Source organism: Pseudorasbora parva, chromosome 21, assembly GCF_024679245.1.
Source record: "Pseudorasbora parva isolate DD20220531a chromosome 21, ASM2467924v1, whole genome shotgun sequence".
NCBI lineage: Eukaryota > Metazoa > Chordata > Actinopteri > Cypriniformes > Gobionidae > Pseudorasbora > Pseudorasbora parva.
Genome location: NC_090192.1, coordinates 20,827,197 through 20,852,163, shown reverse-complemented (window position 1 = coordinate 20,852,163; position 24,967 = coordinate 20,827,197). Strand labels below are relative to the sequence as shown.

Here is a 24,967-nt window from a genome sequence, read left to right as displayed (position 1 = left end):
TTAACTACTATGTACTAACATTGTAATTAATCATTTGATACAATGCACTTATTGTGTACATACATATTTTTACATTGTACTTAAAAAAAATACCTGCATGTAATTACGTCTGTAACTAATTTCTGGAGTTACATTTGTAATTACACAGTTGGCACTTCCCTTACACCTAACCCTACCCTTAAACTGACCCACAACACCACACCTTTCCCTAACTCTACAAGTATCCCACCTCAATATCAGCAAAGGTGTTTTGCAATACAATTTGAACACAGTAAGTACATTGTACTTATTTTTTGATGTACATAGTACTTAAGGCCACCTAATATAAAGTGGGTCCCTATTTTCTACTAGGGGGAGGGGGTGTGGAGAGCACCTTGCTCTATGCCACCTTCAGATAAGAAGCACATTCGAACATCCAGTCGTTGGTGTTTCATTGGTTTTCCCCCTCCAGATTCAACAGAATTCCGTATGTTCGTCTTTGACGCATTCATAGGCTTTGAATTGTTCAACTTATGGTGGCAAAATTTGTGCCAAGAAGCAGAATGTGAAGCGAAATGTCTAGCAGTTTTATCATTCCCAAAATAGAGTTTAGTTGAAAGATTTTCAATCACCCTGAATTGCTCAACATTAGCAAGAAATTATCTATAGGCATCAGATTTATTATCACTTGTCCCAGGTGTCTGTGAGGCACATCTTAGGGGTCCAGAGGTGTCTTTCTGACAAATAATACATAGAGCCCAGGTCAGCTCCATGTTGAAGTTTCAGAAACTAATGTTATATAAGCATAAAAGAATGAACAAATCAAGACATTCCGACCTGCAACAATAGGAAACCAAAATAACTGAAAGTACATCAAACCTGATTCCAAAAAAAGTTGTGACACTGTAAAAATTGTGAATAAAAAAGGAATGCAATAATATACAAATAGAATATAGATAACATATCAAATGTTGAAAGTGAGACATTTTGAAATGTCATGCCAAATATTGGCTCATTTTGGATTTCATGAGAGCCACACATTCCAAAAAGGTTGGGACAGGTAGCAATAAGAGGCTGTGAAAGTTAAATGTACATATAAGGAACAGCTGGAGGACCAATTTGCAACTTATTAGGTCAATTAGAAACATGATTGGGTATAAAAAAGCCTCTCAGAGTGGCAGTGTCTCTCAGAATTTAAGATGGGCAGAGGATCAGCAATTCCCCTAGCCTGACAAGCCAGACCCACATCAAGATGTTTGGTCTGGAAACTCACCATAGACAGGGCTCAATCCGAGGGGCGGGATAAACGGTTGTCTTTCAAACTCCCTCTGCACGCGATAGGATAGCGCTACACCAACCAGAGCAACGAAGGTGAAACGGAGCTCACTGACAGATTAAACATTCGCTGTATCCGGTCGGCTAAACTCCGAACACATCTTCCCTTTTTAAGAATGACTTCAGTGCCGTTCTTTGTTCTTTTCTCAGAGAAAAGTTTAACTCGTCGCGGTCAAAGCTGATTCGAAAGTTCGCAAGTTTCTGTGTTTATTAGAAGCGCGCAAACGCAACTCGGCCGTCGTCATTATGGCCCCGCCCGCCGACTCTATACACGATGTGATTGGGCCGTCCAGATTGTGAGGAATACAGCTCAGAAGTGTATTGAGAGTTCCTAGACGACACTTGCAGGCAGATTAAATTTGCTGCCGCTAGGGTGCGTCTAGATTTCTAGGCTACAATTCCCCCAACACTGATAAAAACAACTTAGTATTTACTTGATAAAATCATTGTAACAATTTGCTATCAATTTTTCTTAGTAAATTTTACTGCTGTGATATCACGTACACATTACTTGCCAGTATCAAGTAAAATGTACTTAACTATAAAAGTAGCATTTGTGAAGATATTAAGTAAATGTTACTTAATTATATTTAACTTAGCAGGTTGTATTTATTAAAAGTAGTTCTTCTTCTTTCGGCTGTTCCCTTCAGGGGTTGCCACAGTGAATCATCTGCCTCCATCTAGTCCTATCTCCTGTATCCTCTTCTCTCAGACCGACTACCTTCATGTCTTCCTTCACTACATGCATAAACCTCCTCTTTGGTCTTCCTCTTGACCTCCTGCCTGGCAGGTCTAACCTCAGCATACTTTTACCGATATATTCACTCTCCCTCCTCTGAGCATGTCCAAACCATCTCAACCTGGCCTCTCTAACTTTGTCTCCAAAACATGTGCTGTCCCTCTGATGTACTCACTCCTGATCCTATCCATCCTCGTCACTCCCAAAGAGAACCTCAACATCTTCAGCTCTGCTACGTCTAGCTCTTCCTCCTGTCAATTCCAGTGCAACTGTCTCCAAACCATACAACATCACTGATCTCACTGTCCTGTACACCTTTCCTTTCATTCTTGCTGGTACTCTTTTATCACACAACAGACCTGACACTTTTCTCCCCCCATTCCAACTTGCCTTGACACGCTTCTTCACCTCTTTTCCACACTCCCCATTGCTCTGGACTGTTAACAAAGTTGTAATATGCTTTCTCTAAATCTACAAAGACACAATGCAGTTCTTTCTGACCCTCTCTGTACTTCTCCATTAACATTCTCAAAGCAAAAAATACATCTGAAGTGCTCTTTCTTGGCATGAAACCATACTCACGCTGCATCACCCTATAGTCATGTCTGCTTTCCTATGTCCTCTCACTGTCCCAATTCTTCCTAGCTAACCTCTTCCTCTGGATGCTCTCCTGGACTTCCCCATTCCACCATGTAGTGCTCTTTCTTGGCATGAAACCATACTGCTGCTCACAAATGTCCACTTCTCCCCTTAGCCTTGCTTCCACTACTCTTTCCCACAACTTCATTGTATGGCTCATCAGCTTAATACCTCTGTAGTTTCCACAACTCTGCACATCTCCCTTGTTCTTAAAAATCGCCACCAAAACACTTCTCCTCCATTCCTCAGGCATCCTCTCACTCTCTTAAACCTTGTTGAACAACCTAGTTAAAAACTCTACTGCCATCTCTCCTAGACACTTCCATACCTCCACTGTTATGTCATCAGGACCAACTGCCTTTCCTCTCTTCATCCTCTTCAAAGCTCTCCTAACTTCACCCTTGCGAATACTTTCTACTTCCTGGTGAACAATATTTGCCTCTACAACTCTTCACTCCCTGACATTTTCCTCATTCATCAGTTCCTCAAAGTTCTCCTTCCATCTTTCCCTCACCCTCCTGTCACCTGTCAAAACATTTCCATCTCTATCTTTAATCACTCTAACCTGCTGCACATCCTTTCCATCTCTATCCCTCTGCCTTGCCAAACGATACACATCCCTCTCACCTTCCTTACTATCTAACATTGCATACATGTCCTCATACGCTTTCTGTTTGGCCTTTGCCACCTCTATCTTAACCTCACGCTGCATCACCCTATATTCATGTCTGCTTTCCAATGTCCTCTCACTGTCCCAATTCTTCCTAGCTAACCTCTTCCTCTGGATACTCTCCTGGACTTCCCCATTCCACCATCAAGTCTCCTTGTCTTCTTTCTTCCTTCCAGAGGACACACATAGCACCTTTCTATCCGTCTCACTGATCACTTTGGCTGTAGTAGTCCAGTCATCTGGAAGCCCTTGACCCTTCTTGACCACCTAAAGCTTGTCTCAACTCCTCCCTGAAAACCACACAGCACTCTTCCTTTTCCAACTTCCACCACTTTGTCTTCTGCTCTGCCTTTACTCTCTTCATCTTCCTCACCACCAGTCATCTTACACACCACCATCCTATGCTGTCTAGCTACACTCTCACCTACCACTACTTTACAATCACTAATTTCCATCAGATTACAGCGTCTACATAAGATATAGTCACACTTGTGTGCTCCTGCCACCACTCTTATATGTCACCCTGTGTTCCTGCCTCTTCTGAAAGTGCTTGTTCATCATAGCCATCTCCATACTTTTAGCAAAGTCTACCAACCTCTGTCCTTCTGGGATTCTTTTCCTGAAGACCAAACCTGCCCATCACTTCCTCATCCCCACTATTCCCTTCACCAACATATCCATTTAAATCTGCGCCTATCACTACCCTCTCAGCTCTGGGAACAGTCTGCATCACTTCCTCCAACTCACTCCAGAATCTGTCTTTCTCATCTTGCTTACAACCTACTTGTGGAGCATAGGCACTAACAACATTCAACATCACACCTTTAATATCTAGCTTCAGACTCATCAACCTATCTGACACTCTCTTTACCTCCAGAAAATTCTTCACAAACAACTCCATCAGGATCACTCCAACTCCATTTTTGAAAGTGGAGTTATAAAATAGTTTAAACCCTGCTCCAATGCTTCTAGCCTTGCTCCCTTTCCACCTGGTCTCCTGGACACACAGAATGTCAACTTTCCTCCTCTGCATCATATCTACCAGTTCTCTGCCTTTACCTGTCATTGTACCAACATTCAAAGTCCCTACTTTCAGTCCTAAACACCTGCCTTTCCTCTTCTCTCTCTGCCTATGGACACACCTTCCTCCTCTAACACACTTTTCTCCTCTCCTTCTTTGACTAAGGCCCTATCCCAAATGGCACCCTAAACCCTCACGGTCTTCCTCTGAGTCTGCACTTTTACAATGTAATGCCGCTTTGACTGCTGGGTAGAATTCCTCTGCGTAGCTCAAACATTTGCGGGCTCAGCTGAAGTGTGCATCAAGGGCGTATAGCAGCTGCAAAGGGGGCGCTCACTAGCACCTTTCTTTAAGCTTAAATGATGAATGGGACACCCTACGGTCTTGCAGACTTAACGGACACACACACGCAATGGCCATTGTAAGTCCACAAGATCGAAAGTGCACATGAAATGTGCCATTTGGGACAGGGCCTAACAGTAGCCCAATTTCCACCAGTGCCCTGTAGGTCAACGGCACTCATGGCAGTTGTTAACCTGGGACCCAACCGATCCAGTATAGAAGTCATATTTGTGATTCGCATAATGAATTTGGCAACATTTTTATGTCGGATATCGTTCCTGACACAACCCTCTCTATAGCCCCATTTACACTGCATGGTTCAAGTGACCCAATTCCGATTTTTTCCTCTCATGTGGCACAGATCGGATCTGACATGTGAACGTGTAAGCAGTAAAAAAAACGCATGAATTCCGATATCCTCAGATCGGATTCAGGCCTCACTCATATGTGGTAATAAATCCGATAAATCAATATATCAAATAATAAATCAAATATGATTCAGATGCGTGCATTAGCGTCTGCCATGTAAGCGGTCAAATCGGATATTCCCCAGTAAATTTGAGTTGTCCGTCATTGAAAAAAAGACGGAGGCGAATGACGTCAACTCAGGTGGACACAAACTGCCAGTGTTGCCAAGTCTGTGGTTTCCGTGCGGAATTGGGCTACTTTAAAATAGTTTTGAGTTGCAATTGGGCAGGTTTTGTTGTGAAACCTGGCAAGCCCGTCAAGGGCTCTCCTCTTTTTCTCTGCCTTAAGAGAGAAATGTTTTGCCGACCTTTAAAGATGTGTGGAACATTGCAGACAGCAAAACATTGTGCAATCATTTTGTCTGCGTCCATTGCATATTGCGCTGTTTTACTTCCTTTCACCAGTTAAGAACGTCTTGGGCTGTTTTGCCAGTGTAGTGTAAATGCAAATATTGGATACGGGATCCAATATGATGTAAGCGGGTCGTCAAAAAAATTGGATATAGTCACCAAATCGGAACTGTGCATCAAGACCTGCAGTGTAAATGCAGCCTATTTATCCGGGCTTGGTGCCGGCACAAAAGGTACACTGGCGTGTGACCTCCTGTGGCTAGATTATAAAATTAAAATTAAAAATTAAAATATATTTATTAAAAGTAGTTAAGTAAATGTAATTTAAAAAAAGGAACATCACTGTTGTGAAAATATCAAGTACATTTTATAAATCTGTAATATTTACTGTTATGGAGTAATTAATTTGATTTTATAATGTCTGTCCATTTCACCTTTTGAATTACTTAGTTTAATAAATGTATATTACTCGCTTTTTTAAAGTGTTACCAAATAAATGTAATAATTTTCTCTGCATCAAATACTTTTATCACAAAAAAACACAGTTGAACAGTTTATTATGTCAACAGTAATCTTCACATCAACTGATAATAGTTAAAGTACATTCAGTATAATTAACAATAACTGTAGAATTAACCTTGTATGGTTCAACTAAACCTCAGCAGCCAACAGTGGCATAACTAACATAAATGACGAGGACATGCATAGTCCAGCTGAAACAGAATGATCACTTCTCCTTCATGCTCATTCACACATCGACTGGATCCTCTCGATGTGTTTAGCGGTCCTCCTGCATACAGTTTATAAAAAAGAAAGAAAGAACACAATCAATTCTATTGAGAAACAAATACAAAATAGATTCATTATGAGTGCAGAAGGAATATGCTTGCTAAAATGACTAAACCTAACTCACAAACTTAAATCCAAACATAAACAAAAGGCTAGGCTTGGCATGTATCTAACCATAAACATAAACTTAAAGCTACAGTGTGTAATATTTTCCCCCATCTAGCGGTGTAAAGGTATATGACAATCCAGTGAATATTAGTTTCTGTTCCTCTCAATTCCAATTTCGTTTTAACTCCTACGGTGGCCGATTTGTTCGACCTCGTTCATGACTGCCATCGAGTGTTAAAACGCGAAAAGCGTAGCTTGAATTTACGGGTATGTCCCTCTTTGGCTAATGTACTTTCAAGATGGAGGGGCAACATGGCGACTGGCATTCGAACCCCTCACCAGTATGTATTTTTAATGGCATATTATAAACTTACAAGAATAATTTATTACTTGAAAGAAGTAAATATACATTTATTGATATATGAGCACATATATTTTTGAAAGAACTAGTGTTTTTAGCTAAGAATAAACTAAAAAAGTTACACAGTGTAGCTTTAAACCTTAAACCTTTACCAACAAACGGGTACATATTCATTCACAATAACAGAAGAAGAAACATGGTAAACATGAGGGCTTTTATTATTTATTTATTTATTTATTTATTTATTTATTTATTTATTTATTTATTTATTATATAAAGACAAGACACACCTGTGAACAATGATCAACCAATAAACCACTGACACATCAGAACACAAGACAAGGGAGCACATGGCAGGATCACATGACAAACCAGGAAGTGCATGAAAGGACATGACAGTTAAAGGGATAGTTCACCCAAAAATGAAAATTCTGTCTTCATTTACTCTCCCTCAAGTTGTTCCAAACCTGCATGAATTTCTTTCTTCTGCTGAACACAAAGGAAGATATTTGGAAGAATGTTTGTATATAAGCAGATTTTGAGCCCCATTGACTACCATAGTATTTTCCCTACTATGGTAGTCAATGGGGCTCAAAATCTGCTTATATACAAAACATTCTTCCAAATATCTTCCTTTGTGTTCAGCAGAAGAAAGAAATTCATGCAGGTTTGGAACAACTTGAAGGAGAGTAAATTATACAACACATTTTGGGTGAACTAACGCTTTAACATGAAAACCTAAAAACATGAAACATGAACCCAACACCAAAACACCCCTTGACATTCTTTGGTGATTAGCTTTGATAAATTAATTGCTGCGAAATGTTCAGTGGATATAAAAACGACTAGACGCTTTTAAATAAGGCTAACAACACACACACACACACACACACACACACACACACACACACACACACACACACACACACACACACACACACACACACACACAGGCAGCCAGCATTTAATCACGGCCAGCTAACATTAAATTTTGAAGTTAACCAGACTGCAGACTACATTTAATCCCCTCTATTTTTGATTAACCACCAGTCTCAACTTTATAGAAGTGGATAATGCCGGCGCTTTAACTAGCGTTGTTGTGATTTAAACTCACATTCAGTTAATTTTGAACTGTAACATCTATGCAATAATCAAACCATCAAAATGAACACATAGTTGTGCGGGCGGGCGGATTCAAACACACTTTGCTTTTCGGATTAAAATGTACTTAGTATTTTTAGGTGAATGTGCTGTGACTATAAAACATTAAATTGTATTTGTAAATATATGGTAAAATGTACTTTTTCTTCTCAGTTAATTTATTACATTAATAAATTGTGTAAATTTTACATAAGATATATAGTTCCAACTTAATCTTGATTTTACAATGTATAAATTACATTAATTAATGTAATAGATTTTATAATACCACAAAGTCATTTTTTTCAGTGAATGCTGCGGCGAAAAATAGTGGAGCAATATCGGAAAGGAGTTTTTCAGAGAAAAATTGCAAAGAGTTTGAAGTTATCATCATCTACAGTGCATAATATCATCCAAAGATTCAGAGAATCTGGAACAATCTCTGTGCGTAAGGGTTAAGGCTGGAAAACCATACTGGATGACCGTGATCATCAGGCCGGCACTGCATCACATACAGGAATGCTACTGTAATGGAAATCACAACATGGACTCAGGAATACTTCCAGAAAACATTGTCGGTGAACACAATCCCCTGTGCCATTCCCCGTTGCCGGCTTAAACTCTACATTTCAAAAAAGAAGCCATATCTAAACATGATCCAGAAGTGCAGGCATTGTCTCTTGAGACGTCATCTCTTTCAGGGAAGACCTTGCATTTTCCAACACGACAATGCCAGATCACATACTGCATCAATTACAATATCATGGCTGCATAGAAGAGGGATCCCGTTACTAAAATGGCCAGCCTGCGGTCCAGATCTTTCACCCATAGAAAACATTTGGCGAATCATAAAGAGGAAGATGTGACAAAGAAGACCTAAGACAACATTTCTAATCCTAAACTTGAGCAACTTGTCTCCTCTGTCCCCAGACATTTGCAGACTGTTATAAAAAGAAGAGGGGATGCCACATGGTAAACATGGCCTTGTCCCAACTTTTTAAAAATGTATTGATGCCATGAAATTTTAAATCAACTTATTTTCCCCATAAAATGACATTTTCTCAGTTTAAACATGATATGTCAGATATGTCATCTATGTTGTATTTTGAATAAAATATTGAAATTTGAAACTTCCACATCATTGCATTCTGTTTTTATTCACAATTTGTACAGTATCCCAACTTTTGTGGTTTTGTGTGGGTTTGTAGTAATGTACTGTACAGATTTAATGTGATGTTGATGCAGCCTAAAATAAAATTAATGACCAAACTATGAACTAAGTTGAATAAAAAAATCAAAGAGAAAACCAAGATCTCTTAACATTTAAAGCTGCTGTCCGTAACTTTTTTGTGTTCAAGATTTACAAAAATTATATAATGAGAATGCACAACATGAATCCATTTTCCAAACTGCATTTTTGTCTTACCCTGAATCATTATGGTACACTTACAGTATAATAAGTGTTTATATTGGGACTAATTCCGATCGGTCTGGTAGGAACCCTTGAGGAGGAGCACAGTACCTGGGTGACTCGCTATAGACACAAACAGAGAAAATGGCTGCAATGTTCTTTGGCACAAGAGGCATGCAGTTCTGCTTGTATCACCTCAGTAACAGTATTATTTAATATGTGCACTACTGAACTGGACTATTAGTCAGGGACACTTACTTAAGATGGACAAGGACACAATGACACTATTTTCTTCTAGAACTGCTGTACAGGCAATTTAAATCTGCATTGAAACAATCTGTAGACTTTTGTAAAAAGTACTAGGCCTATAAATAAAGGTTGCTTGACTGGAGTTTATAGCAAGTTTTGCTGGTTAAGTTATTTGACTATGTATCTTAAAACAGAAAACAAAAGAAAAACTTACTTGATTCCTGAATGGAATCATCAGTGGAACCTGATGAATAAAATTCAGGTTCCACTTTCAAAAAAAAATTAAATTCAGGTTCCACCGAGATTTGAACTCGGATCGCTGGATTCAGAGTCCAGAGTGCTAACCATTACACCATGGAACCGCGTAATATCATCGTGTGCAGAAGAGTATTTCAAGATTATAAATATAGGTACAATATATAATTACAGTATAGATTGTTTGCTATATAGTTAAGGGTTTTATTAATTGCATCGCATAACAAACAACCAGTTTATAAAATCAGACGTATAATAAAGCCATTTTGGACAAAAATATGTGGTTCTCCAGTCCGGATGACGGCGCTACTGCGCTATTCACGTTGAGCAAACCATTGCATACTGGATTTTCTAAGAGGGTTAAAGCAGGTAAGAAATGTTTACTTATACACATAATAATAATGTGTATATCGGTTCTTTAAATCTTCGTCTGTGTTTCTCATAGTTTGCCATTAATACAGAACTCTCTAATGTTCTTCGAAGCTTGGTATATGCTTGCAACATTCAATGAGTGCATGTAACAACCAATGTGGTATAATTATATCTGGTGTAAATGTTTAAGGTTTTTATTGTTTCTTAAATGTAATTAGCACATTTGGAGCCAGCTGCAGACTACATTCTCCGAAGACCTCTCTATAATCACCTAAAATCCAAATGCCTAATAAATGCGTTGCTTATGGCTGTGGGAAGATCAGCGGGCAGAATGTCTCAATGTTCAGATTTCCCAAAGACCCCCTGGAGTTCCGCAAATGGGAAAAACAGGTCCAGAAGACCCGCAAAACCTGGGTCGCCAAGACGTACTCCCATTTATGCTCTGAGCACTTCAGCAGGGACTGCTTTGATCCGAAGTCTTATGCCATTGCAAAGACAATGGGATTCAAAGGGCTGAAACTGAAGGAGGGAGCTGTCCCGACTGTTTTTATCCGACCAACGTGCAGTAAATGCGGAGGTAAAGATGTCTCCTGTGCCTTATGTACGAGACGGAAATCCGGAGCGACCAGTGAACCTCAACAGTTTGCATCAGTGAGTATGTTTCTGATAACTTTCATTGTAAAGCTGAATATGGGAGACATAAATACTACAGGTCAAATAGTTTACACACACACACACACACACACACACACACACACACACACACACACACTATATATATATATATATATATATATATATATATATATATATATATATATATATATATATATATATATATATATATATATATATATATAAAACACACAATTAATGTAACTAGTTTAAAGAAAATGGGGATTTTGTTATAGCTTCTGGAGCAAGGGCGCCGCCATCTTGCAATACTGACGGGGTGCGTCTCAATTAGATCCCTAGTTCAGTAGTCAGGGCACAGATCAGGGAGTCAGTCCATTGACCAATGGCCCTAAATGGCACACTTCATATCATGTGCACTTTTGGTCTTGTGGTCTTAAAATTGGCATTGCGTGAACTGTCCATTAAGTCCACAAGACCGTAGAGTGTCCCATTCGTCATTTAAGCTTAAAGAAGGGTGCTCGTGAGCACCCCCTTTGCTGCGGCATTACGTTGTGAGTGCAGACGGTCTATGGTGCAGACTCAGAGGAAGACTTTGAGGGTGCCATTTGGGACAGGGCCTATGTCCTGATCAGTGCCCTGACCACTAAACCAGGGAGCTGATTGAGATCCACCCAGAGTGTGACATTACAGGGTTTGTTTCGTTGCCTGAGGTAAATAATAGGTAGAGCAGGGGTCCTCAAACTGCCCTGGAGGGCAGCTATCTTGCAGAGTTTAGCTCAATTAAACACACCTTAACTCGCTAACCTAGCCTGTACCATGATGGTAGTTTAACAAACTCAGGGTTACAGGATTAGTTTTGAGTTGACAAAACCAAACCATTGTATTAAGGCTTTGTTGGTCCAATGATGCTGATCATCAGCTTTCTCTGTCAACTCAGGCTTTGATCCTGAGTTCAGGAGTTTAGCTGTGACAACAGCAGTGAACAGCCAATCACACGCTGTGGAACTGAGATTCACTTCTCGCGAGACAAGCAGTGAGATTAATTTCTCTGTTCTGCAGAATATTTCCTGATTGAAGTTATGAAGTTAGTTTAGTTGATTAGAGAAAATTGAACATTTAAGCCCAGTAAGCTTTTTTTTTAATAGTTTTATTTATTGATTTTAAAGCTTGTTTATATGACTTTATGTAGGCTATTTATATTAATTTTAACAAAGTGCCTATTAATGATTGATTTAACTAAAATAATAAATGTGTAATTGATTAAGGGTATAATAATTATATAAATTATATCTAAATCATTAAAAATGATTATTTTTTATAAATAAGCATTGTTAAAAGCCAGACACTTTAGTCTTTTAAAACTATTATAGTGAACTTTAATTTGGAGCAGAAACAGGGGGAGTGATTTTATTGAATCAGAGATGTGTCACTTTACTCACAGCTGATTGGCCCGATTTCATTTTGAGATCTCTTATCCAGAACATAACCTGCTCCAGAGCAGGTTAGCTGTGGAGCGTAAGTTACTATGGCAATGAAGCTAAAAGCCAAACCACTTTAATGGTACCTAATACCCAGGAATTGGCACAAACTAAGCTTAAACAAATCTGGCTAGCCAGCTAAACCAGCTTCATGGTATAGGCTCCTAGTAAGATACGGATTAGCTAGTTCAGGTTTGTTTAACTAAGATTGGAGCTAAACTCGGTAGGACACTAGCCCTCCAGCACCAAGTTTGGGGGCCCCTGTAGTAGAGGATTGAAAGGGACAGTTAAAGATGGAAACTGGAAATTCACATACCATAAGCTAGCCTGACAAGCCAGAACCACATCAAGATATTTGGTCTGAAAACTCACCATTGACAGGGCGTAATCCGATGGGCGGGATAAACGGATGTGTTTCAAACTCCCTCTGCACGCGATAGGATAGCGCTACAACCAACCAGAGCAACGAAGGTGAAACAGAGCTTGTTGACAGATTAAACTTTCGCCGTATCTGGTCGGCAAAATTCCGAACACATCTTCCCTTTTTAAGAATTACTTCAGTGCTGTTCTTTTCTCAGAGAAAAGCTTAACTCCAAGTCTTCCAGAGTCACGGTCAAAACTGATTCAAAAGACCGCCGTTCGCCAGTTTCTGTGTTTACAAGTAGCACGCAAACGCAACTCTGCTGTCATCATGTTAATCCCGGCTCACTGACTCTATACACGATGTGATTGGCCTGACCAGAGTTTGGTTTTTACAGCTTTACAACACAGAAGGTATTGAGAGTTGCTCATACCAGAGTTTTCAGTGAATATTTTTTTGGAGGAAGATTACATTGAGGAGAAGGCCTTTGAGTCTGGCAATTTAATCACTCGCCGCACCAACAAATTTAAGCCTGGCGTTGCTCCGTCTGTTTTTTTTTTTTAATTTTTATTTAATGCATGCTCTATTGACCGCACAACATTCTGTGACAACAGTAACACATAAGCATCAGCCCACCGTAGGGAAACGGCTCGAAAACGTACATTAGTGCAAGTTAGGTAGATATTGCTAATGTTGTAAAAGTGTATGATTATTTATGGATTTTATATTGTAGATAACTGTACACTGGATAAATATAGTGGCAAGCAGCAATTATCGGGGCCAAGGAAAACAGAAGCAAATGAGGAAGCTAGCAGCAGACCAACTGCAAAAATGAGTAAAGACATTTGGAGACAATTTTAAGCAAAAAGGTTGAAACCCCATAAATACATTGAGTTGTATAGAGCTGTTTTCAAGTACAGTCCCACCACTATTTGTGTCATCAGAGTGTACATAAGCGCAACCATACATAAGCGCATCAAATTTGGTGAAAATATAAACTTTTGTTTGAGTTATTGACATTTGTGTATACAAGCATACCAAAAATAACCCACACCTGAGTTTGCCACTTACTATTAAAATTTTAGCTTGATGCATGTTGTCAATCTGCCAAGATTCTGATTTTCCTACAGTGGTTTGATCTTGATCGGACTAACAGTTTCAAAGATATTTGTGAAAGTCACAACATTGAACAAACCATAAGGCGAAAGGTAGCACGTTTGGTAGCGTTGGATTCGGGAAGAATTCAGAAATGTAAGGCTGTGGCTCCCATAAAAATAAGTCAACCAAATCCAAAGTTATTATAAGCATGTGAATATTTTATTCTACAACAAGGGTGTGCTGGCTCGAAACTTCTCAGGCTCATTCAGGTCATCGTAACAATGACCTGTAACGATACACTAATGCATTGATGAAATCCAGCATTTATGGCTGATATGGAAAATAGACTATGGAAAAATTGGATATCATTTGACTCGGCATGCTGTCTCGAATCTTAACAAGAAAAAATTGGTGAGAAAATTGGCAATACAGAAAATGACATCATAGAGTGCAATGAGCCAAGGGATCAGAGGATAAAAAAATATAATTTTTAGCCCTTGCAGTTTAAAAGTTATTAGCACAAATGTAAGTCAAACTTTGGACAGCTGGAGGGATTGAGTTAAATATTTCAAATTTGCTATGGTGATAGTTCAGACTGTCATCTATGAGTGTGCCAAAACTTTTTTACCATACGGTTCTTTGGGCTGCCATAGACATGCAGAGCGGAAGAAAAAGAAGAACAACATCAACGATTACGCACCTTCTGTGCTTGGCCCCTAATAATTGACTTCTTCCACCTGTAATAGTAGTACTGCTCGGTCCCCTTACTGTATCGGCTCAAATGCATTAGCAATTGGACTTATTATGGGCTCAACAATCTTTTCAATTTAGTCTTTCTCCATTTCAAGTCAAGCGTGTGTATAAGTATAGAAATGCTTATATTACTTCACTGACCCATGGAGCAAACAAACCCCATTTGTGACGTTGCAGGTTGTGGTATTGCAAGATCGCAGTGGCCTTGCTCCAAAAGCTATAACAAAACATCCTTCCTTCTTTAAAATGGTTACAATAATCCTGTTTTTAATTATTATTATTAAAGTTTATTTAAACAAAATTACTAAATAATGTAAACGTATTCAAGGCTGAATTTATTTGACCAGCAATACAGTAAAAACAGCAATACTGTGAAATATTCTTACAATATTAAATAGCTGTTTTATATTTAATATATTTCAAAATGTACACTCATTTGTAACTCAATGTAACATTTGAACATTTTAACCAAAAATCACTGGTCAGGAAATTGGCAAGAATTGCACATACTGTAGATAAAGTAATTTAGTATGGGATAGCCTTTCCCTTTGTTTTCTTTAAATGTTTAGGCTGTGTGGATAAACTTGTAGAGAGCCTTTACTGGAAGAAGAGTCAATGGCTGCATCCTTCGAAGGATGGGTATCTAAAGGCTGCGAACGTCGGACTGAGAGTTGTTAAATGGGATAGTCAAGCCTACGGAGGACTGTTCTTTTCGCCTAGCAATGGTGACAGCTGCAGTTGACGTGACCGTAACGTTTATACTGGAATGTTTTGAATTATATCAAACTGTCTTAAAACAAAATGAGGTTCACAAACTGTCTAAATTTACCATGGTCCATTTCTGTATATAATAAAGTGTATAAGCTACACTATATTGTCAAAAGTAGTGGGACACCCCTCCAAATCATTGAATTTAAGTTTTCCAATCACTTCCATGGCCACAGGTGTATAAAATCAAGCACCTAGCCATGCATATGCTTCTACAAACATTTGTGAAAGAATGGGTCACTCTCAGGAGCTTAGTGAAATCAAGTGTGGTACTGTGATTGGTTGCCACCTGTGCATTAAGTCTATTCGTGAAATCTCCTCACTACTAAATAATCAATGGTCAACTGTTAGTGGTATTATAACAAAGAGGAAGCATTTGAGAACAACTGCTACTCAGCCATGAAGTGCAAGGGGTCAGTGCATGCTGAGGCGCACAATGCGCAGAAGTCGCCAACTATAGCCACAGCTATAGTTGTGAGTCAATAGCTACAGACCTTCAAACTTTGTGTGGCCTTCAGATTAGCTCAAGAACAGTGTGTAGAGAGCTTCATGGAATGGGTTTCCATGGCCGAGCAGCTGCATCCAAGCCTTACATCAACAATACTATGCAATGCAAAGAGCAGTGGAGATGTGTTCTCTGTCTGGAGTAATGAATCACGCTTCTCTGTCTTGCAATCTGATGGATTAATCTTGGTTTTGCGATGTCCAGGAGAATGGAACTTGCCTGACTACATTGTGCCAAGTGTAAAGTTTGTTGGAGGGGGATAATGGTGTGGGTTTGTGTTTAAGGGGGTGAACTTAGCCCCTTAGTTCCAATGAAAGAAACTGTTAATGCTTCAGCATACCAAGACATTTTGGATAATTAATGCTCCCAAATTTGTGGGAACAGTTTGGGGGATGTCCCATTCCATTCCTGTTCCAACATGATTGTGACCAGTGCACAAAGCAAGGTCCATAAAAACATTGATGAGCGAGTTTGGTGTGGAGGAACTTGACTAACCTGTACAGAGTCCTGAACTCGACCCGATAGAACACCTTTGGGATGAATTAGAGTGGAGACTGTGAGCCAGACCTTCTCGTCCAACGTTGTCAAAAATTCCCATAAACACACTCCTAAACCTTGTAGAATGCCTTGTGGAAAAGTTGAAGCTGTTATAGCTGCAAAGGCTGGGCCAACTCCATATTAAACCCGGATTAAGAATGGGAGGTCATTAAAGTTCATGTACATGTAAACGTAAAGGTGCATGTCCCAAAACATTTGGCAATATAGTTACATAATCACATAGAAGTATGTTACAGTGGTCCAGGATATGTATGAGAGCAGTAGGACAGTGGTAAGGTGTGCCGTAGGTGAGACAGAGGACTTCACGGTGAAGGTGAGACTGCATCAAGGATCGGCTCTGAGCCCCTTCTTGTTTGCGGTGGTGATGGACAGACCGAAAAATGAGGTCAGACAGGAATCTGAATGGACTATGATGTTTGCGGATGACATTGTGATTCGTAGTGAGAGCAGGGAGCAGGTAATTCTAGAGAGGTGGAGGTTTGCTCTGGAGAGAAGAGGAATGAAGGTTAGTCGCAGCAAGACAGAATACATGTGTGTGAATGAGAGAGAACCAAGTAAAAGAGGTGAAGAGGAGAAGAGATAAAGAAGGTGCAGGATTTTAAGTACTTAGGGTCAACAGTCCAGAGCAATGGGGAATGTGGATAAGAGGTGAAGAAGCATGTCAAGGCAGGTTGGAATGGGTGGAGAAAAGTGTCAGGTCTGTTGTGTGATAAAAGAGTACCAGCAAGAATGAAAGGAAAGGTATACAGGACAGTAGTGAGATCAGCGATGTTGTATGGTTTGGAGACAGTTGCACTGAGAAAAAGACAGGAGGAAGAGCTATAGGTAGCAGAGCTGAAGATGTTGAGGTTTTAAAACGTAGGGCACATTTGGAGACCGGATTTAAAAAAGCCTTCGGATTGGGACCGCCTTTTAATGGTTAATACATTATTGCCCATTTCACAGGTACTAGTCTGTGCTCAGTGGGAAGATGTCTATGTGGGGTTAAAAGTGCGTCACTTTGCAACCTCCAATCTACCTTCGAATGCTGCCAACTTAATTCTGCCTGTCTTTCAAAGACAGCAATGGCTTTTTAAGGAGTGCATTTGCTCAAGTAATTTGCATCTTCAGCAATTTGTGGTTAAGACCAATAGTGTTTAGCCATTTTGGACTTAGCCCATTTTTATGCCCAAGAGTGTTAAATGTTTTTTAAATCTTACTTACCTCAAACTTTTAATAAAACATTATGCAGCAAAAACTGTTTTCAATATACTTATTAACTCAAACTTATTTGATTGAGAAATAAATAACTTTGCTCTTTCAAAAGGATGAACAGGAAGACACATTTATGAATGACTATCAGAACGATGGAGAAGAACAAATATTTGATGGAGCAGACCACAATCAGCAGAATTCCAATGATGATGGTGCAAATAATCCAGAGACACGTAATTCCTGGGCAGAAAATGATGGAAGGGGTGAATTCAGGAACTCTTATATCAATGAACTTACAGAAGAACATGGAGAAGTATATGTGTAAACCACTCAATTTCATGTCTCTGCAGTTACATGTGAAATGTGTGGAGCCAGTGGCACAACAGACACCTTCTTCTCCAGGTCTAAGCGCTTCTGCAGTGTGTCTTGCTCACGTTCATACTCATCCAACTCCAAAAAATCCTCAATTCTTGCACGGCTCCAGGTGGGATTGTCTGGCATAGAATTATATACATGTTTATTCTAACAGTGATTTAATTTTTGTGTGTCTTTGTATTCAGGGAAGGCCGCCCATAAGGAAATCATCACAAAAATTGTACCCAAAATCACAGACTGAGGCTCCAAGGTCAAAGGCCAATGAGCAGCATCAGGAGAGCAGAGCATTTGGACAAGATGGTAAGAAAACACACACATCTCTCCCTTTTCACTACGGTGAGCTTTACAAATGTAATTGTGGCTGGTTTTGAAAGATCAAATTGCCCTGTCTTCTCCCAAGCTACTTTGGCTGGATTTGACTGGGGTAGTTACCTTGAGAAAAGTGGCTTCCTCGCTGCCCCTGTGTCCTGCTTCCGACATGTGAGTGATTTCTACCCATAGAGCTTCTCTTTGCGGAAATGTACCTGTACATTTGTACATTTTCTTCACGTTACTCTTGCTATTGCATTTTAATGGTTGCTCATTTCACAGGCACCACTTTGCGCTCAGTAGGAAGATGTCTATGAGGGGTTAAAAGTGGAGGTTCTGAACACCCATACAGCCTTGCCTAGTAAGGTATACTGGATCGCCACAGTTGTAAAGCTTACAGGTACTCTTGTGTTTTCTCTATCACTGCTGAATGTTGTTACATAAAAACATGTATTTTTTGTATTTTTTTTATATTAAAATATTAAAATATTCATATTATATATTGTTTAATTACACTAACACTACCGTTCAAAAGTTTGGGGTTAAGATTTGTTGGAAATACACTCCCGAACAAAATCTTAAGACCAGGGGAGGCATTGCAAGTTTTACACATTTCGCACTTGTGGATCATAACCGGGTTGTAAGCGCTGCTTCAAAATGCCAAAAGAAGAAACAGGAGCAAGAGACAAAAAATAGAGAGTAGGCAATTTATTGAAAGCTGCATTTAAACTCAAACAGGTCATTCATCAGCTGATCAAAAGTTTAAGAAGGGCTTCACGAAGGGCATCCACGGTCTGGAACTGACGTCCATTTTTGTAAACTTCCCTTGCCATCCATCCCCAAATGTTCTCAATGAGATTTAGATCAGGGGAACACGCAGGATGGTCCAAAAGAGCAACGTTATTCTCCTGGAAGAAGTCCTTCGTCAGGCAGGCTTTATGAATTGCAGTGTTGTCCTGTTGAAAGACCCAGTCATTACCGCACAGACGGGGGCCCTCGGTCAAGAGGGATGCCCGCTGCAACAGATCCACATAGCCAGTGCCGCTTGACGCCCCTGCACAACCTGAAGCTCCATTTTCCCATTGAAGGAAAAAGCACCCCAGATCATGATGGAGCCTCCTCCACTGTGCCACGTAGAAAACATCTCAGGTGGGATCTCCTTGTCATGCCAGTAATGTTGGAAGCCATCAGGACCATCCAGGTTAAATTTTTTCTTGTCAGAGAATAAAACTTTCTTCCACTTTTCAATGTCCCATGTTTGGTGCTCCCTTGCAAATTCTAAACGGGCAAGTTTGTGTCGTGGGAGGAGACGTGGCCTTTGAAGACGTTTTTTGTTCTTGAAGCCCTTCTCTAGCAGATGACGACTTATGGTTATTGGGTCACAGTCAGCATCAGTAAGGGCCTTAATTTGGGTTGAGGATCGACCTGTGTCTTCACGGAAAACCCGTCGGATCCTGCGGCTCAGTGCAGGTGGAATCTTTTTGGGTCTACCACTTGACTTTTTTGTCCCATAACTCTCAGGATTTTTTAAGAACCAATCTTAAAAAATCCTGAGAGTCGATCAATGATTCGGATTGCCAATGTCACGTGATTTCAGCAGTTTGACACGCGATCCAAACTGCTGAAATCAATGTTTGTCATATGTATTGTGTGATGTGTTTCTTTCAGGCTATAAGGCTCTTCTGCGCTATGATGGTTTTGAGGATGATGACAGCCATGACCTGTGGTGTAACTTGGGCACGGCTGATGTTCATCCTATTGGCTGGTGTGCAGTGAATAGCAAGCTCCTGGTCCCTCCCCAAGGTGAATGTTTACACCGTAGGTCTTCAGGTATAAATTACATAAAAATGCTAAATCTTGAGCTTTTTTTCTACAGAGGTCCACCAGCATATTAAAGACTGGAAATCCTACCTGATGGAGAGACTAGTTGGAACACACACAATTCCTGTTGACTTTCATGTTAAGGTGACAGCAATGGCAAATTAGTAATCCATTGATGCCCTCTGATTTTTTTTATTTTTATTTCTGCATAACTGTCGTCCCGTGTTTCCTGTCTGTATGTGTTTCAGATGGCAGACAGTTTGAGGTGTTCATTCAGACAAGGGGTTCGTGTGGAGGTGGTTGATCGCTCACAGGTGAGCCGTACCCGTTTGGCAGTAGTGGATACTGTCATAGGAGGGCGGCTCAGACTTCTGTATGAAGATGGTGGACTGGGACCCTCAGGCGAGGTGCTCTCAGATTTCTGGTGTCACATGCAGAGTCCTCTAGTACACCATGTAGGCTGGTCTGAAATAGTGGGGCACTCAATCAAAGAAACAGGTGAGAAGAAACTGTGCTATCTTGTGTAAATAGAAGACATCTCATGTAAAAAATATGGAGCTTCGCAAGTGACGTAGGAAAAAAAATTGTGTTTTCACTGTATTCAATTTGTGGAGGCTGGGAGAGGGTTGTGAGGGGAGGATGAGAAGGAAGTCAATATCTAAGTGCACATAAAATTAAATGACATCCCATTCTTAATTCATAGGGTTTAATATGGAGTTGATCCAATCTTTGCAGTTTTAAAGGCTTTCCAGAAGGTTTACTAGTGTGTTTTATTGGAATTTTTGACCATTCTTCTAGAAGCGCATTTGTGAGGTCAGGCACTGATGTTGGACGAGAAGGCCTGGCTCGGACTCTCCGCTCTAATTCATCCCAAAGGTGTTCTATCGGGTTGAGGTCAGGACTCTGTGCAGGACAGTCATGTTCCTTCACACCAAAATCGCTCATCCATGTCTTTATGGGCCTTGCTTTGTGCACTGGTGTGCAGTCATGTGGTAACAGAAATTGTCCAAAATGAGTTCCTTTTACTGGAACTAAGGGGCCAAGGCCAACCCCTGAAAAACAACCCCACTTCATAATCCCCCCTCCATCAAACTTTACACTTGGCAGAATGCAGTCAGGCAAGCACCGATCTCCTGGAAACCGCCAAACCCAGACTTGTCCATCGGCTTGCCAGACAGAAGCGCGATTCGTCACTCCAGAGAACACGTCTCCACTGCTCTAGAGTCCAGTGGCGGCATGCTTTTACTGCATTCAACGCTTTGCATTGCACTTGGTGATGTAAGGCAAACTTTGTGATTAGCTCAAGAACAGTGCGTAGAGAGCTTGGGTTTCCATGGCCGAGTAGCTACTCGGCCATGGAAATGGTAAGAACAGTGAACAGTAGAACAGTAGCTACTGAACAGTAGCTACTCGGCCATGGAAACCCAAGCTCTCTACGCACTGTTCTTGAGCTAATCACAAAGTTTGTAGCTATTGACTCTGCAGAAAGTTGGCGACATCTGCGCACTGTGCGCCTCAGCATGCACTGACCACCCTCTGTGATTTAACGTGGCCTACCATTTCGTGGTTGGGTTGCTGTTGTTCCCAATTGCTTTCACCATGTTATAATACTACTAACAGTTGACCATGAAATATTAGTTGTGAGGAAACTTCGCAAATGGACTTCTTACAACCTAACCACGCTTTAATTCACTGAGCTCCTGAGAGCGACCCATTCTTTCACAAATGTTTGTAGAAGTGTCTGCATGCCTTGGTGCTTGTGGCCATGGAAGTGATTGGAACACCTGAATTCAATTATTTGGAGGGGTGTCCAAATAGTTTTATCAATATAGTGTTTGTAAATTAATTTTCATATATTTCTGATAAAGATATGTTTAAAAGAAAATAATTTGTTTCCATGACCTTCTTTTGCCCCCTTGTTTTAGTTAAATGGTTGTTAGTAGCGGGAACAGTGAAGTGAAGAAAGTGGTCACAAATTAATTCCTAGGAACAAATTCTTGATTTGTGGTCACAATATTTCTTCCATGTTACATGCGGGGCTCCATTAAAAAATATAGATATATACATTTTTGTATGGAGGTTAATTTCTGCTTCAGATACTGCTTAAAAAAGAAAAAAATGTGGAACAAAAATAAATAACTGTGAGATAAAAGCAATTAAGAGAAATAAATGAACTCTTTTCCTATTATTTTCTTTACTCTCCATTTTTGTCATTAGTTTATTTGTAATGAATATCATGCATGATTTTTCTGACACAGATGTGAATGTTGACATGGGTAGCCACCCAACATTTCGCAAAGTCCTTCAAAACAGTATGCCAGATCAGTTTAAGAAGGTTAGTGCAAATATATATTAACATGACTTTGTTTAACTTTTTGTGTTAATGTTAGTTTAAAAACCTTGTCATGTAATCATTTAGTATGTATAATTTCTTACAATATGTAAACAGTTAAGGACCGTTTACATGGGAAATACGTTTTTTGAGGAAGGCATGAAACTTGAAGCAGTTGATCCTCTGAACCTTGGGAACATCTGTGTTGCATCAGTCCGTAAGGTACAATACAGCCACTATTTATGACTTTAAATTGTGCATATTTTGCACTTGTTGAACGTAATTGCACTGACCAGGCTTTTAACACTCAGGTGTTGCTGGATGGATACATCATGGTAGGCATTGATGGTGTCGAGATCGGTGATGGTTCTGACTGGTTTTGCTACCATGCCAGCTCACATGCCATTTTACCTGTTGGATATTGCGAGACTAATGACATACCTCTTACTCTACCTCCTGGTAATTTGCTCAACTGATAATTCCAGTTGTCGTCTTGCTACAAAAATCAATATTTAAGCTAAAGAGCCTTTATTTGCAATTTAATAAGGTGTTTGTTGACATTGTCTCATTTCTCACCAGGTTACGATCATGCCACTTTCACATGGACAAAATATTTAGCAGAAACAGGAACTTTAGCTGCTCCACGAAGACTTTTCAACACGGTAAACTTTTTATTTTGACAATTGAGCCACATACATGTGTTACTGCACCTGTGGGTTTAATGTGTTTTAAGCTGGTCCCGTGGTCCCTCCCTCATACATCTTTTTCAGGATGATGTAGGCCATGGCTTTAAACCAGGAATGAAGCTAGAGGCAGTGGACCTCATGGAGCCCCGGCTGGTGTGTGTGGCCACTGTTAGGCGCTGTGTAGGCCGGCTTCTCCTTCTCCACTTTGATGGCTGGGAGCCTGAGTTTGATCAGTGGGTAGACTGTCAGTCCCCTGAAATTTATCCCGTGGGCTGGTGTGAAATCACTGGCTACCAGCTGCAGCCACCTATAGGCCCGGGTAGATTTTCATATTATTTTCATTTTCATAGTATTTGTACATTTACTGCAAAATTTGGTTCTCATGTTATATTATGCCCTTTGTGTAGAACCACCCCAGGGTCAGGAACGCTCAAACACAAGCAAAAAGGCAAAACCTTTTATGGGGAAAAGGAGTATGTTTTATTTCATTTTATTATTAGTTTCTTCTTTAATTGCTTGTCCAAATATCTGATAGATCGTTGTCATTCTCTTTCCTTCATTCTACTTATTATTCTGTATTTTTCACTTAAGGAAAAAGATTTGTAAAGAAAAACACAAGTAAATGCACATCTAAAACCCAGCCCACTCAGCATAATGAGACTCCAAAGACGAATCAACCACAAGAGGCACCAAACACTTCCGTCACAGCCCCCATCTTAAAAATAAAGACTGAACCTGAGGATGAAAGTATGTAGCATGTCTTTCAAATATAATACAATTTATTTAAAAAAAAATAAGTCCTGATATGGCTTCCCTGTCTGTCTCTCTCTCTCTCTCACTAACACAGTTATTGCAGTACAAGTGAAGGTGGAGGAAATGGAAACTCCCATATTGTCCAGTGTACAAAGCAAAGAAATCACCAACCCAGAGGCCTTAACAATCTTCAAACAGGAAGACATCTCTATTTAACCCCCACCGCCTGTACTGATAAAACTGTACTGTTATTACTACATTTTATTAAATAACACTGGTAGTTAACTCTTAGTGTAAAACTTCAGGTATAGTCGAGATAGTTTATTTTTATACAGTGCACATTTAAATTCAGTTTTTTTTTCCACATAACTTACAATCTTGTGTTAAACTTTTGTTGAGTATTTTTGTGATTTTAATTTTTTCACAACAGAAATTAAGCTTAGAGTAATGTGCTTTCAATATAGAATCATTGCATATGGTAGATACTGATACATTTTATTTTCATACCTGCTCATAAAACATTAAACAGATCTGGCAGATGTTTCATAAAAGTTAGTAAATGTACATTTATTAACAAAACACGCACACACATTAGATCTGTTTGTTTTTTTTAAATCGTTTTTATTAACTACTGAAGTAGCATTGTACATCCCTTGTTAACTAAAACTGCAATAAAGGAAGTTTATGTAAGATTGTGGCCAAACTTGTACTGCAATCACTATCCCCTCGCCGCCTCCCGCCTTGACTCGAGTTTGCCAGATAGGCTGCAGGTTCAGCAGGAACGTTTGTAGCTGAAGCTGTGGTAACTAGAGCAGAGCTGCCAACCTGGATGCCTAAACACTACTGACTTTGTTATTGGTAGATAGGTGGAGGGCGGAGCTTCAGGCCAAAAGACAACATGTCAACATTAACATCAGTTGAGGGCTGCAACAACAACTTTTAAATGACAATATCCTGGCCGGACTATTGTTGTCAGTGATATAAGTATTTGAAATTAACATGATTTCTTAATGTCTAATGACATATCAGGGCCATTTTATGATTAACTGAAATATATTTCTTCCATACAGTTCCTTTAAAGCAAGTTAATTCTACACTCTAAACAGCCGCTA

The 24,967-nt window shown here is 39.8% G+C and overlaps 1 protein-coding gene and 1 non-coding gene across 2 annotated transcripts; one reads left to right on the top strand and one right to left on the bottom strand.

The window, feature by feature from the left end:
* Window positions 1-9,891: 9,891 nt before the first annotated feature.
* Window positions 9,892-9,963, bottom strand: trnaq-cug (transfer RNA glutamine (anticodon CUG)). The gene has a single exon. It is a non-coding gene; the product is annotated as a tRNA-Gln (tRNA).
* Window positions 9,964-10,091: 128 nt separating this feature from the next.
* On the top strand, window positions 10,092-24,962 carry l3mbtl2 (L3MBTL histone methyl-lysine binding protein 2). The gene is given in 16 exon segments (XM_067430562.1): window positions 10,092-10,225; window positions 10,447-10,879; window positions 18,140-18,254; window positions 18,355-18,434; window positions 18,546-18,663; window positions 19,932-20,066; window positions 20,140-20,228; window positions 20,333-20,582; window positions 22,343-22,419; window positions 22,534-22,638; window positions 22,728-22,875; window positions 22,996-23,078; window positions 23,187-23,421; window positions 23,510-23,575; window positions 23,694-23,849; window positions 23,950-24,962. Coding segments are annotated over 15 exon segments (2,148 nt in total). The 5' UTR covers window positions 10,092-10,225; window positions 10,447-10,510; the 3' UTR covers window positions 24,072-24,962.
* Window positions 24,963-24,967: the final 5 nt, after the last annotated feature.